The following is a 15,266-nucleotide window of genomic DNA, read 5'->3' on the forward strand; positions in this document are numbered from 1 at the left end:
ATTTAATAATCACCCCCACCCATCTCAACGTCGAACTTAAATGTCCTCACAGTACCCCTCAATAATGATCCCCGGAGCAATCTCCTGGTGGACGTAGTTGTTCCTGTTCTCGTCAAACGGTGACACCGAATGGCTACGCGATGGTCCAGCTCGAGCTCCATCTTCGTCGGTTGGCTCAGCCGACTCCTTGAACATCATCGCATCGTGGGACAGCGAATGTTTGCGTTGCAACGCGGTGGCTCCTGCCGCGGAATCGTTCGCCTGGATGCCCTGGCAAGACTTGGGTCTATTGCTCTGGTAGACCACGTTTCCTTCCGAGCGGTTGAACTTTTCAAACGAATTTCCGTTGTTGTTGTTGTTGTTGTTGTTGAAGTCGTCAAAGTCAAAGTTCGACACGGACATCCGGCTGTCGTTCGGAGTGCGCTTCATCGACGCCCGGTTGTAGTTGGTCTTGCGGAGCATCCCTTGGAAGTTGAACGGCGGTTCGTCGTCCGAATTGTCGTTCTGAAATTGAGGCTCGTCAAGGTCTCTGAATAATTCGTCAATTACACTAACCTCGTCCACGGTGTTCTTCTTGCCAATCATTTGCATCTCGCGAATGGGATTGATCTTGGTCGGGGTCACCTTGGTTTCGTAGCCATAGTCCGATCTGACGGCCGCCGGTTGCGGGGCTGGCCGCTTCTTGTAGCTCTTGTTGATTTCACGATCGCTGGGGGGAGACGGTTCCTTCTCCAATGAGTCTCCTGGAGCCCGTGGCGCTTGGCGTTTCTTGTACACGGCAACCTTTGGCAGCACTTCGTCCGACCCTGGGGCACTGAACTTGTTACGGATGTCGTCGATGCTTTGGCGAGCGTACGGAACCGGTGTATACACGGAGGACATTTTGACCGGGGAAGCGATCGGGGAGGAACGACGAGGTTGGTAGTCGACGGTTCTTCCTGGGGATAATCTGGAACAACGGATTGATTAGAAGAAGTAATTAACAAATCAACTTGGTCTCACCTCTTGATCGGAAGACTCGGATCCCGGTGGAACGGCTCGTTCGCGATCCCATTGTCTTCCGAGTTGCGCTGGACCGCTTTGGTAATCTCCGACGAGACGTTCTTCCTGCGGCGCAGCGGAGCGTCCCAGTCTTCGGTGTCGGAGTCGTTACCGGTATACATGTACGAAACAGACGACGGGTCGCACATGTAGGTCGTGTCGAAGAACGGAATCTCGTCCATTCGGAAGCGCAGCTTCCAAACCGAAGGCTTTACCGGACCCAGCAGGGCACGGTTCTTCTGCGACGCGTCAATCTTCTCCGTCATGATGCAGTTGCTGCAGGTGGTGGTGCCCGCCACGAAGCGTTGGTTGTAGATGTGGACCTGTAAGAGTTTGGTTAGTCGAATGATTGCAGTGAAGACTGCAATGAGTACCTGTTGGCTAAAGTTGACCAGATCCTGGTAGCGTGCCGCACGGTACATCAACAGAATCTGGTACATCGACTTCTTCCGCCAGCGGTACGCAAACGGCTTCATGAACTCGGCCGTTTCGTCGTCCAATTTTCCGGTGCGATCGTTGATCAGCGGCCGGTACTTCTTTCGAGCCATGTGGCCCCGGAATGCGGTCTGGATCTTGGTAGCGGCCTGTTCCGGATTGTCCTGGATTTGGCGCTTGCGAACTGAGAGAAGATGTGCAATTAACATCTGAGGATTCAGTATAAACCTACGATCTTACTAGACTCTCGATGGATGCTCTTCAGCTTGGACGCAATGACCCGCTTAGCCAGGAACGCTCGCATCATGGACTGCACCTTGATGATCTTCTTGACTTGCGTCTCGTACAGATGCGACAGATACTCCACGTTGTAATACTTCAAAAACACCTTGGTCTTCCCAATAACCCAACCCTCCAACTTTAAGCGAATCAACAGCAGTCGGCAGTTATCCCGCGTCAAGTCAACATTCTCGTCAAAGTCAAACGCCAAGAACTGGTACCGCCGAATGAACTCTTGGAACGGAATCCGGTGCGAGAAGCCCTTCTGGCGAGCCTTGGCCGTGTCCAAAACCGCCATCGCACGAACCTGCTGCCGTATCATCTCCTTGGACAGGCCGTTCGCTTGATACTCCAGATCGGACCGAATGCAGCGCACAAAGTGCGTTCCTCCGCTGTTCGGTCCGATCGCCAACGAGCGGATCAACTCCAGACTGGTCGCACGGTACACATTAGCGATCGTACGCATCTTGTGCACCTGCGAGTACTGACCTCGGGACAGCGTGTTCATCATCTTTTTGACCTTGCACTTTTCCGCAACGAGCGCCGCTCCCCAGCGCTTCTTCTTGTTCGACTTTTGCGTGTGAACTCCCAGCGTTTCTTCGGCGGCCATCGTCAAATTTCCCGTTTTCGAAAGAGGGTTCGAAAACAAGATCTTCACCATGTCCTCCGTGGAGTTTCTCAGCGTTTCGATCATCTCCGGTGGGATAAAGTCCCGATTCTTGTCGGCCATATCCCTGGCGTCGTAGGTTATCCGTCCAGTGTAATGAGCCACACTGAACTCACTGGCGCTGGCCCGCTTGATGAACGGACTGTTGTTGGTGTGAACGGAGTCGATGATGTAGTTTTGACCATGCCGACCTCGACTGGCGTCGTCAATGAAGCTGAAGATACCCTTAGGTTTGTTCATCAGATGATCTACAGCTAGTTTGTTATCGTAGAAATGCAGTTGGACAACTGGGATTTGTTCTTCTTCCTATTAGAATTTCAAAACATTGAGTTCAAGTCTGGAATCTCCGATTAGATTAGTTTCAAACCTGTTCGAGCATCTCATAAACGAAGTTACGTTGATTGTACAGATACTGCATCTGCTCGTTGAGCGAGTTCACCACCAGCTGATCAATGTGATTCCGGTGGAAGCACTCAAATCCAAAGTGATCAGTGATGGTGATGGAGTGGTTGTCACCGCTGAAAATGATAATTTTCAAGAACTTGGTCTCAAACATTTCAAACACCACTTACAATATAGCCCTTCCAAACGACATCTTATGATTAATGGTATTAACCAGCCAATCCACCAGCCGGGTGTAGATCGTAGCCGCCAGCACATCCCTCGCGTCACGTGCCTCGTCCGCCGAGTGGCGTCTCCTCTCCGCAGAACCTCTAATGATGACGCAATAGTTCAGCAGCGCCCACTGGAACTTTTTCTCGTCCAGCTTCAACAAGTTGGCCACCTTGCCAACCACTTCGTAATCCTCCAGCTCGGTAACCCCGTCGTTGTCCCGGAAGCGAACCTCTCCCAGCAGCAGAACGGACGCCAACGTCCTGTAGAACGTTTCGACCAGTTCGGGCGAGATTTCTAGTCCGAGCAGTAACTGCTCGAAATCGTGGAATGCCGTTACGTTGCCCTGGATGTCGTCCCGAACGTACTTGAGCTTGGTTCCCGCGGTAGACTCCGGGATACGCAGGTAACGGTAGTTACGGCCACGTTCCAGCGAGAAGTCACGCAGCCGTTGCTCGGCCTCCATCGCGTCGTAGAAGTAGTAGAATATATGAAAGTTGGATTGGTTCCTGTCCGGGGTGGGAGAGAGAAACGCTTGGTAACGGTTTGATCTAGTACGTTGGTAACGGTGTGGTTCGAGTCTTGACTTTTAGCTTCGAAAACTGCTCGACTAAGAGGAACTTACATGTTGGTGGATGAGATTCGAAGTTTTTCGAGCAGATAGACCCAGAAAATGGCACCGGATAGCTTCCCCGTTGATCCGAACGTCATCTGCGTCTGCACGATTGCCCGGGTAGAGTCCGAGTTCAGCGGAGTTCCGGCGTTTACCAACGCCGACAGAACCTTGTACCCGGACTGGATCTTCTGGGCTACTCCGGAGTTGCCCTCACCCAGATAAGCCAGGTGCTTCATGCACAGCTTGGCGTTCGTGGTCTTGCCGGAGTAGCTCTCACCGGACATGATGATGTGCTGCGGTTCTTCGTGGTGCAACATGTCCTGGTAGGCGCTATCGGCGATGGCGAAGATGTGCGGCGAGTTGTCCGACCGGGATTTGCAGTTGTACTTTGAGTGGAACTGTAGGAAGAATCAATCAATAAGGGGCTTCTAGAAATCATAGCTCAACTCACCCCTCTCGGCAAATCCGGCATCTCCGTGTTCGGGTTCATCGATAGCAGCACATCGCCCACGAACGTGTAGGTCGATCCACTCTTGTACCGCTGGATCAGCTCGTCCAAGATTGTCTCCTCAGAGAGGGTCTCGAGCGCGGCAAGATCTTCAACGTGCATCTTTTCCGTCTTGTTATCCGGTCCCTTAAGTGCCCCCTTCATGAACTTCATTTCGTCCTTGTGGATCAGCAGCACATCTTGAACCGATTCGGCGAGCATTCGCAGCTCTTGACCGATCTATAACGGAATTTGAGAGGTAGAACTCTCACTTTGAATCTTCAGATGTACCAACAACTTACATGGTAATCATTCTCGGGCAGTTCCGTCAGGAACGGATGCTCGATGATCTCCATCGAAAAGGGTCGATGGTCCGGATTCTTCTCCAGACACTCGTTGATAAAGTCGTTGTAGTTCTGGGTCCAGTTGGCCGGTCGATACAACGTCGGCGGTGGATTACGCACGATCTGGAACATGATCCGCGTTGGGTGCATCTCGTGAAACGGAGGCTTGCCATCGCCCAGTTCGATCGCCGTAATTCCCAGCGCCCACACGTCCGAACGGTTGTCGTAGACTTCGTTGTCTGGAGATGATAGACCAATTTCAATTCTGTGAAAAGTTGTTAAAAAAGATACCTACCATTCTTTCCGCTGGTGATGATCTCCGGGGCCATCCAGCACGGTGATCCGATGCAAGTGCCCCGCTTTCCCAGCGTTGACTTTATATCCCTCGAAAGACCAAAATCGCACAGCTTAACCTCACCGTCCCTGGTCAGCAGGATGTTGTGACCCCGAACATCGCGATGGATTATGTGGTTCTCGTGCAGGTAGATCAGCGCCTTAGCCGTTTCCCGCAAGATGTACGCGATCTGCTCCTCGCTAACTCGCCGATTGGTGACCTGTATCTTGCGGATCACGTCCACCACCGGACCATTTTCGCAGTACTGAGGGAAAATCGATATTTTCAACAGTTCCACCTAATTATACCACAAAGTCTTACCTCCAGCACAAACCAGATCTCGTCGGCCTCTCCGGGAACCTTCTTCCGGTAGACACCGTAAAACTCCAGCAGATTCGGATGCTTCGAGTAATCACGCAGAATCCGGAACTCTTCCTGGATCACCGACTTGAGATCCGCCTCGTACTTTTGAATCTTGATCGCCACCGTCTTGTTGCTGGCCTTGGTGTCCACCGCCTTGTACACCCTGGCGCACACTCCAGCCCCAAGCAGTTCGCCGAGCTCATAGCGATTCTCCGGATCGGGCAGCGAATCGATTCTAAAGTGGGACATCCTGGTATCGTCCTACGGTGTCACTCGCGTTCCATGCAACACTTGCCGCTACTAATTGGCTCCAGCGATGATATCTGCAACAAGACAAAAGACATGCTGCTGTAGCTTCCGGTGACTCAATTAAATTAATTATTTCGCCCAGATCAACCACAACCAAACAGATTTTCACGCTCCATCAGCGAGCATTTCCACGGAAAAGGTCGTGACTCGCGAGGGCTGTAATCGATGATGCCCTTTTTCCAACCCTTTACCCATGTAATGACACACTTTGGGACAAAGAATCTCCCCAGCTCAAATCCGTCCACTGGGATCGGATCGTGCGAATGCCATTTTCATCCCAGCTGAAGTTGTGGTCAATCAAAGCTAATTGCTCAACACCCAACTGGGGCTGCAAACATTCGTCACGTGTTTGCCTTGTACGAGCCGCGATGCGTAACTTGAGATGCCACTCTGCTGGCTGTGGGGACTGCGCGAGAAGGTATTCCGAGGTTAACCACGAACTGTTTAATCAATAATTGGATTGGCGCGAGCGCGCGCACAGGTCGAGGTGGAATTCTTGGGCTGTTTTTGCGGGGATATCTGTTGGGGATCGAAGTGGATTCGATCGATTGGTAGAGAAGTTTTTTAGTGGCGAAAATGGGTGTTTTGTCTGTGGTTTAGGTGTTTGCGAAGTATAGTGCATATCTTAACGGTATTTTTTTGCATGAATTGTTTATGATGTTGATAATGTCATTTTAGTTTATTTATTTTTAAGAAAACTTGTATTGAGAAAAAGATAACCAAAATCACAGATAAATCATTCAATATAAAAGTACGGATTGAATATTTTATAATTATCTAAATTACATAAGCATTAAACGTCAGTTAAAACTCAGTTCTTTTTTCAATTTGTTTATTACCATACAAAAAAAAAATCAAAAGCTTTAAATAAAATTACGAGAGAGGTTTTTGGTTCAGAAAAAAACAGGTTTTGGATTTGGATGACCTCTACTGAATTCTATGTTTTAAGTGTTCTTACGGATCATATTGTTAAAATAAGTGATTATCACTATTTAAAGCAAATTTGATTGCCGGTTACTAACTTCTAGAAATATGTCGACTCCATCTTCGAGTCCGGCTCTAGGTCTTCAAAAAGTGCCCTGATTTGATCATAAACGCCTCAATATTTTTTTGACATTTTTTTTAAAGTAGAGTGTGAGAATATTCCTGAAAAAGGTACTATAATGGTACCTTTCTGGAGTGCATCGGATTACATCGGTTGAATAAGAACAGCTGTTTATGTTTAGTTTTTGTACATTATTTTAATATTGTGTTTTGGTTTATTATTCTTTTATTATTGACAACACAATTGATGCTATGAAATGCTCTAAAAAGCACTGTAATAATTAAGACTATTGTCTCCAAATTCAGACTGTAGTTCCGATTCACTCTAGTTACTGGTACACATGATTTTCTCTATTTTTTTAAATAATTTTAATAGAATAAAAAACACTCATCTAAAATCATTTTTAAATATTATTTTTTTTATTTCCCAAAACACAGATTCCCAAAAAAGTGTCCACGTGGTTTAAGGATGGTCCCATTGGCGTAAAATGTGATTAATAATACTTGTTTTTAATGAAATGTTGAAATATAGTTTTTTAATTCAATTTTTATTAATTTCTCTTCTCTTATCCCGAAATTTTTGGCAAGCTTGCCTCACTGACAAAAATAATCAATTCACCGGTTATTTCGAAGAAACATAAATAAACAAACGATATTTTCACGAATATTATCTTTATTTGTGTTAGTTATTTTGAATAAAATTATTTTTGATTTTTTAAACATACATTTGTTACGGTTTTTTTTTAGAAAGTTTCGTTTTTTTAGAAAAAAAACTAGATTTTTTAAGCTTCAATTTAACCGATATTTGTAAATAACGAAAAAGTTGTTCATACTTTCGATTTCCAAGTAATTTTTCAATTGAAAAAAAGAAACTAAGGCAAATCCACCAAGTTAAAAATGTCCAGAATTGTATGGAACAATTTCAATATTTTTTTTTGCAAGTCCAATAAACCCAATTTTCTGTTTTTGCTTTTTGGGTGTTTTTTATACCCTTGACTCAAGGCGGTTTCAAAAACACCCAAAAAGCAAAAACTGGAAATTTGATTTATTGGTCCATTCCAAAAAAATCCAGAATTGCAGTCCAGACTCAAAGACTTCGCAAAAATTTTACTATAGAGAATCTTATGTTTTGTCGTTGAGTTCAAATATGGCCCAAACTCTAATCTAATCTAATCTAATCAGACCCTAGCGCAGCCAATCTTTCGAAGGGATCCTGGAGAGTGCCTTAGGTTAGATGACGCCTAGCACTCTTCTTGTCATTTATTAACATTTGTAGTGTGCCATTGCATCGGAATGCATTGAAACAACACAAGCGTTAAAGCGGCCAGGCCTACTGCGTAAAGCCGTATCGCAGAGATGACTCGTAATTGGGTTGAGTTTGAGCACTGAGTGTTCGAACAACAACACAATTCTGAATCGACAGGGGAGGAAGAAGCGTGGGGACACACCACCATACGCTCCGAGATTTCGGTTGTATTCGTTGGGAGCACCATGCTAAGAAGGTTTGGTACTCCGGGACCCTCTGGGATGGGACATTGTATTTCCATGAATGCCCTGGACACTATTTGCCGTGGTTATAGCGCCACAACTCGCTCTCTGTAACAGTATTCCTAATTCCAGTCCAAGTTCACCAAGTCGTCATGGCCTAGTGGTTAGCACTTTTGCTTACCAATCCAATGGACGGAGGATCGAACCCCGCCTCGAGCGACTTTGATTTTTCGTTCATATTCATCATTTCAAATTTATGTGTTCTTAACTTTCTCGTTGGGAGCAGATGGGCATCGAACCCAGAACCATTCGCATACAAAGCGAACACCGTAACCAGTCAGCCACGGCCGCTCCTTGAGTTCAAATATGGCCCAAACTCTGCATTTAATTTATAGTAGAATATGCAATCTCATAGTGCGGTGATGTATTGGGAACGGTGTGTTTTTTACCGTCAGTTAGCGTGACTATGGGTCCAAAAACGATGCACCACTCGTAATTTCATAATAACAAAAACTATTTAAATAACATCGAAAATCTTTTATCGTAGAATTGTTTTCAAATAGTTTACTAACATTTTTCCAAAATATGGTGTAATTTGATGGACTCTACCTTAAATGGCAATCGCTTGAAAATGGACCCAATCTCACCCCTTAGAGGGGGTGACATTGGGTCAAATAAAACTTAAATGCTGCTAAAATATAAAGATATGGTAAAAACAAGTCATCCAACAGTGTTTCTTGTTCGAGGGAATCGTATTGACGTGCTAAAACGTTTGAAGTAGAGATTTTCAAACATTTGTGTACTTTTGGATCAATTCCAATAAAAATTTTAAAAACTAGATTTTTCGACAGGTGATTTTTGACCAAAAACGAACTTCAACTTTTGACAGCTGCTAAAATGGCAGAATTTGTTCTAGGAACGAGATTTTTCAGCAAAGTCATCTTTAGGTGTCCCTTGCACAACCTTTTAACAGAATTTAGTTTCATTGAGAATTACCTGAGAAATGGTAAAATCCGTAAAAATACACTGATCCAATCTCACCCCCCAGACCCAATGTCACCCCCACTGACGGTATGTGTGTGTGTGTGTGTGTGTGTATGCAACCAACTAAACGGGACCACGCGGTCGCTTCTTACAAATTGAGTTGTTTCCATGTATTTTTAGATCTACATTCTATACATGCAAATAACTCGCATAGGCATTTGGAAGGTGTTAGCTCTGCCGAGCTTCGGTGACCCATTTCTACGCTGGCTTGGCGAGCGCGAGGTACTTCAGCATTATCGACAAGCCCCGCCCTGAAGAACGTTTGGACCAATCGGATTCAAACGTTATTTAGAACTTCCGAACCCTTGTCAAATGGACAAGGACCCAGCGCGTATATAGTTGATAGTAACAGTATTCCTAATTTCAGTCATAGCTCACCAAGTCGCGAAGGCATAGTGGTTAGCATTTTTGCTAACCAATCCAAAGGACGGGGGATCGAACCTCGACTCGAGCGACTTTGATTTTTTTCATTAATGTTCAGAGTTTCAAGATTTATATTTCCTATGCTTTCTCGTTGGGAGCAGATGGGAATCGAACCCAGGACCATTCGCTTACAAAGCGAACACCGTGACCAGTCAGCCACGGCCGCTCCTTATGTCACCCCCACTGACGGTATATAAAAAAAATCGGCGAGTATGATAGTTGGCATAATGAAAGAAGGGCTCATTCCCAACATTTTGAGGATCCAAGAGCAATCTTTGAAGATTTTTTTTTTTGCTTTTATAAGATGTTTCTTCAGAAAAGCCGATGAAAATCGATGTAAAATATTTTCTTTGCATAATTTGTTATGAAAATATAGCAGCAGATTAAAATGTAAGCATAAAACACTGCTAAACTTAGAGAATTTCATAAAAAAGCTATTTAATACCCAAAAGATTCTCAAAAAAAATTCAATCCTCTGCCATATAAAACTGTCATTTCATCGCCATCGTGCTAACTTGTCGAACGTGCATTTTGGACCAAATTGAGTTAAGAACGTCATTTTGTGCAGCTCACAATGCCTCATCTTTTGACCTTCACAGATCCCCAAAATTCGATATCAACGAAAATTTTTGTCACTTTACATATAAAAGAAGTTTCAATCCTGTCGTGCTATCTTGTCACTCCCAGAAAATTGATGTAAGTGCGACAAAGGGCAAAGGGATTTCAGGTCAGGATGCGTTTGACGCACGTACAAGTTAGAGTACCGTAAACATGTTTAATTGTAACTCGGGACTCCAGCAACCAACTTCAACAAAACTTCGGGACAATGCACAGAATGGTCGGCCAAACAAAACGTGTTTGTTATTGTTTACATTGCGTGCTTTCGTTTTTGTTTATAAAACGCGTTTTTCTCGGAACGTCAAAATGGCGGGTGCGACATGATAGCACGACGACGTCGATTTAAAAACGTTTTAGAATCAATCAAATTATAGAGAATAGTTTCCAGGACAAATTTCAAAAAAGAGGTATCACAATTTCATCCAAATAATGTTTAGTTTTCATTTTTCAATAATATATTATCATCGTAAGGGAATTAAATTCCGAAATTTTAGAGAAAGAAACTTTATATATATTTAACAAAATTTGGTAATCTCTGCTTATATTGATCCAAAATAGATACTTATAGGGAAATCGATCAGGAAGCTTTTCTCTACAATCTCATTGATTCTAAAATGCCTTTAAATTTCATAGTGTAATTTGTCGGAGGATTGCAAAAATAAATTTGGGAGCCTATTAGATGGTAAATAGAATTTGAAGGATTTGTTCGATTCGATTTGTTAAGTCAAAACAACCCAATATATGAAATGAAATGATTATCCGAAGCATTAATTAATACCTTCGTATCCTGATAATTTACAGTATTCTTAGAAAGTTGTTGGATGTAACATTTGCTTATACTTTCACTTACGGGTTTTATTTGTTTATTTATGGATAGTTTTTAAATTAATCCCACTGAAAATGAACTTCCCGAATTTCTCAACCAATTTACGCAATTCCACCGTGATAATCCTTCCGCGCGCTACATTTCAAGCATTTTCCACCACAAACCTCTTCCGTAGAACTTCCTTCTTCCGCGAAAAAGACAAACCCAATTTCACTTGGAGTTTTGCAGATCACGTAACGTTCCCCACCTTCCATCGGATGAGGAAGTAAAATGTCAGTCCCGGCCTTGGTTGTTAGGCCGTTAAGTCATTCCAGGTGTAGGAGTCGTCTCCATGCCATAAGTACAAACAACACACCAAACCAAGCCTACTCCGGTGGAATCGCTGGCGGCGGTTGGACTCGCAATCCAAAGGTCGTCAGTTCAAACACTGGGGTGGAAGGTTCCTTGGAGTAAAAAGAGGTTTGGGTGCTCTCCCCATTCAAGCCTTCGGACTCCTAGGTTCGAGCAGAAACTTGCAATAGAGACCACAAAAGACCCGGGGGTCGTTAATGTGGATGGTTTGATTTTTTGTAACGTTCCCCGTCTTCAGCTACCGACAGCCGACAGTCGATTTCTAGTTGAACATTAGTTGATTGGATTTCTGTAACTTGGCGGGTTCTAATCCTGTTACTGGTCGATCGATTTTTCGCACTTTGGAGGTTGGTTTGGACTCTTGCCAGACTGGCGCCACCTTCTTCCTAAGGGGATGAATACTTTGTTGTAATTTTTGACCGTTGGAATAACTTCAAATTACTTGAAGAGTCGGTTGCATTTCACAGGTCAACGTAATTGAATTTTTCACTTATTGAGTTTGTTTGGTTTAATTAAATTACTTCCGTCTGAATTAACTGAACTTTGCCAAAAAGCCCACTCACTTCTGCTCGTTTGCTAGATTTGTTCCGATGAGTTGCCGTAATCCAATCGATGCTTTGATGTGGTAATCTTCGTTTAAATTTTCCTCACATAATCTCGTCACATCACACGGGTGAAGCTGGAAAATTTAGCACAGCAAAATTTCCACTCTTTGGAAAAAAAAAACCTGTCCGCACACGCAAACACTTTCCCGCTATTCTTCCGATCCGAACCGCCCAACTAGAAAACCGCAACTGAAAGTTTTCCCCCGGCAGTGCTCGCCAGGAAAACTGAATTTTCCCGAACGGTGGAGGTGAAACCTTGCAAGTTTTTCCGTTAATTGAATTGTATCCCGAACAGGGCCGTCGGGCCGGTCGATGGCCGAACTTGTCTGGCTGACACACGATTGGGACCGAAATTTGAGTCGGATTGGTGTTGGATATCCATTGGAGGATATTGTTATTTGATAAACATTTTCTGTTAATTTTCCATGATCAACATTATAATTGATGATATTCAGCGCATATTCAGAGAAAAGTGACAATTTGCCACAAATAAAAATACACTCAACCCCGGGTGGTTGGTCACTTTTTCGTTTGACACTTTTTTAGTTTGTACCCCGTTGGTTGGTCAAAGTCAAACTAAAAAGTGACGAACTGTCACTTTTTACACGGCGCTCACGCACACTATCAAAACAAACGTTTAGTAGTGCGTGTGAACTCCGTGTAAGAAGGGTGTCAAACTAAAAAGTGACCCCGTTCGTTTGACAACAGTTGGTGTCAAACCAACGGGGTTTGAGTGTAAATGGAAATTTAAAAAAATACTTGAGGGTTAGTAACGAGCCTTGTCAGACATGTCATGAGGTAACAGGCAACTTTTAACGTAAGTTAGCACATGTGCTATTTCCAGTGGATGGCAAAACACGTGAAGCCAAGTGAAGTCACAGGCATTAGACCAGGTTTGCATAGGTGAAGGTCGCCCTTCTCGTAATAGGCTTAACTTAAGCTTAACACTACACAAATGCTGATTAAATTTTCCAAGGACAATCACCGTCCAGTTTGTCGGATCTATGGCTTTACAGTGTAATTCTAACCTTTTGAGAGCAAAATCGTTTCTAATCAACTTTCAACCTGGGAAAGTGACAAACAAACAGCTGTCCAGTCGTAGAGAGAGAAACAGTCTCGAAAAGTCAGTTACCGTAAAATTCCTTCCTGCTAAAACGAACGAAACGCTTCGGAACTCTCCACAGCACAGATAGTTGAAACATTATCTCTATCATCATAAAATTCTCACAAAAAAAACTAAAAAGGAAACGGCTCCTAAACGGCTCCAATCAGGCGAGTAATTCGATGATCAGATTATTGTCCATTTGCTTCTGGACTGTCTCCTTTTGGCACACAATTGCAGCACATGGGTATTGTTCACTTTTTTTTTGTTTGGTGCCACGATGTGATATTGTAATCCTATTTTCGCCTCGGTGTCGGCCTATTTGAAGGCCGGAGAATATAAACGGACGGCAATCATTCGGAACGGGTGCAGTAGTGTTTGGAGGGTCGGACAAGGATCGGGAGGAGATAGTTGACTTGATTGAAAAGAAAATGAATAGTTTTGTTGGTGATTCCTTTTTTGTGAAGAGATGAAGAGAACGACTTGTCCACGATATCATCTGTTTCGTTTAAAATATCGTTGGAAGAGTTAATAAAAACATAAAAGATCACAAAGATCGCACAATATCAAAGTTTCTAATGTTATGAAAAACAATAAAATTTACCGAAATGTAATTTCCTTTTTTTACATTCTTCATGCAAATTTTCCGTTTTTTCTCCCCCACTTCAAAATCTGGCCGAAAAATCAGGGGGCCATTTTTTTCGAAAAACTTCAAAATTTCAATGGATAATTAAATGCAATAATCTGAAATCTATTTAAATGCATTCTTAGTTGAATTATTTTTTAAGTTTATGATGTTTGGTATTTTTTTACGCTCAAATTTTTGTTTTCGCCAATTTTTACATTTTTTGAAAACTAATGATTGAAAAAAACTGAACCAGTGTAAAATACGTTTTAAAGCAATTTTTCATTCAAATGTTGAAACTATGGCTTGTTACAGTGGACTCTCTTGTTGTCATTATTGAAGAGACCTTGAGAGCGGGAGATATCAAATTATAGAACGAAAAATCAAAGCAATCTATTTAAAGGGACTAAAAAAATTTATTGACAGCTGGAGCAATAACTATTAAGTCCACTGTATTTCGATTTTTTTTTTAAATTCTTTATTCACAAGAAAGGTCATTTCAGAACCTTTCTAAAAATATATGATATGGCAGGTTTCCATGCAAAAAGCACCCTTTTTTGTAAATTGTTAAATGTATATGCAGCAGTTTTTTAAGCATAACATTTGATGTAATTTACAAAATCTTATAAATATCAATAGGACCCCAAGACGAATCGAATGAGGCCAAAACGGTCAAAATCGGCTCAGTTAGTGACGAGATATTTCAGTGACATTGATTCGGTACGCATGTCTACATACAGCCAAACGAACAGACATTTGCTCTGCTGGTGATTCTGAGTCAATATGTAAAAATGACGGTAGGTCTACACGGAGAAAAAAGAGTTCTCAAAATCGTGAACAAGCGTTCATGAAATTCGGAACCACGAACAAAGTGTTCAAATTTCATGGTACGTTTTTCAAAATCGTACCATGGAATTTGAACACTTTGTTCGTGGTTCCGAATTTCATGAACGCTTGTTCACGATTTTGGGAACTCTTTTTTCTCCGTGTAGGAGGTCTTATTAATTAGTTCAATTTTTGAACTTTTCTTAGTAAGGTGAGGAGAGCAAAACGATAAAAAATACTTCAGATATTTTTAATGACGATGGCATGACTGCTTTTTTTTTCAAAAAAAGCTTCTTAAATTTTCCCAGTTTATTGAACCAAATGTTTTATATTTAGAAACTTGAAGAAACTCAAAATCAGCACTACATTCCTGATATTTTAAAATGATGCATCATATTTCACAGTGTTATTTCTAAATTTCAAATTGAAAAACAATTTTAAAAAAGAGGAGTTTTAAAAATAATTAAACTGCAGGGTTTGTTTAAACATTTATAACAAATATTTTCATAAATTCATTAAAATTACGCAATTATTTGACTCTAACATATCTGCTGTATCGGTTAATAAATTTGAAAAGTATGTTTTAAAATATTTGAATTTGAATGTAATAATCAACCTTTGTATTTTTTTTTCATTTAAATGATACTTTGTCCGTTTATTTCCAAACAAAATATTCAAAAATCAGTATCTAGAGAAGAGATTTTCTGATCGATATGGTTTTTTTTTAATTTGTAGGTTATGATTAGAATTTTCCAGGAAAAAATAAATACACGAAAAAAAATTCCCTCCTTATTGCAAATACTTTAATTCCAAAAAATATTTTTTATT

General features: G+C 42.3%; 1 protein-coding gene across 1 annotated transcript in view; it reads right to left on the reverse strand.

The window, feature by feature from the left end:
* The window catches only part of LOC6038014 (neither inactivation nor afterpotential protein C), a 12,158-nt gene extending 89 nt beyond the window's left edge, over positions 1-12,069 (reverse strand). Inside the window, exons 1-13 of the mRNA XM_038254718.1 lie at positions 11,845-12,069; positions 5,137-5,501; positions 4,777-5,080; positions 4,440-4,720; positions 4,102-4,377; positions 3,660-4,048; positions 2,995-3,543; positions 2,790-2,940; positions 1,717-2,728; positions 1,416-1,660; positions 1,003-1,364; positions 556-949; positions 1-504 (exon numbers count right to left, since the gene is read on the reverse strand). The exon at positions 1-504 is cut by the window's left edge and continues 89 nt beyond it. Of these exons, the coding sequence (XP_038110646.1) occupies positions 37-504; positions 556-949; positions 1,003-1,364; positions 1,416-1,660; positions 1,717-2,728; positions 2,790-2,940; positions 2,995-3,543; positions 3,660-4,048; positions 4,102-4,377; positions 4,440-4,720; positions 4,777-5,080; positions 5,137-5,427 (4,722 nt within the window). The 5' untranslated portion in view covers positions 5,428-5,501; positions 11,845-12,069 and the 3' untranslated portion in view covers positions 1-36. The remainder of the gene's footprint in view (positions 505-555; positions 950-1,002; positions 1,365-1,415; positions 1,661-1,716; positions 2,729-2,789; positions 2,941-2,994; positions 3,544-3,659; positions 4,049-4,101; positions 4,378-4,439; positions 4,721-4,776; positions 5,081-5,136; positions 5,502-11,844) is intronic.
* Between the last annotated feature and the right edge of the window lie 3,197 nt (positions 12,070-15,266).

The sequence above is a fragment of the Culex quinquefasciatus genome, chromosome 2 (assembly GCF_015732765.1).
Source record: "Culex quinquefasciatus strain JHB chromosome 2, VPISU_Cqui_1.0_pri_paternal, whole genome shotgun sequence".
In the NCBI taxonomy this organism is placed as follows: domain Eukaryota; kingdom Metazoa; phylum Arthropoda; class Insecta; order Diptera; family Culicidae; genus Culex; species Culex quinquefasciatus.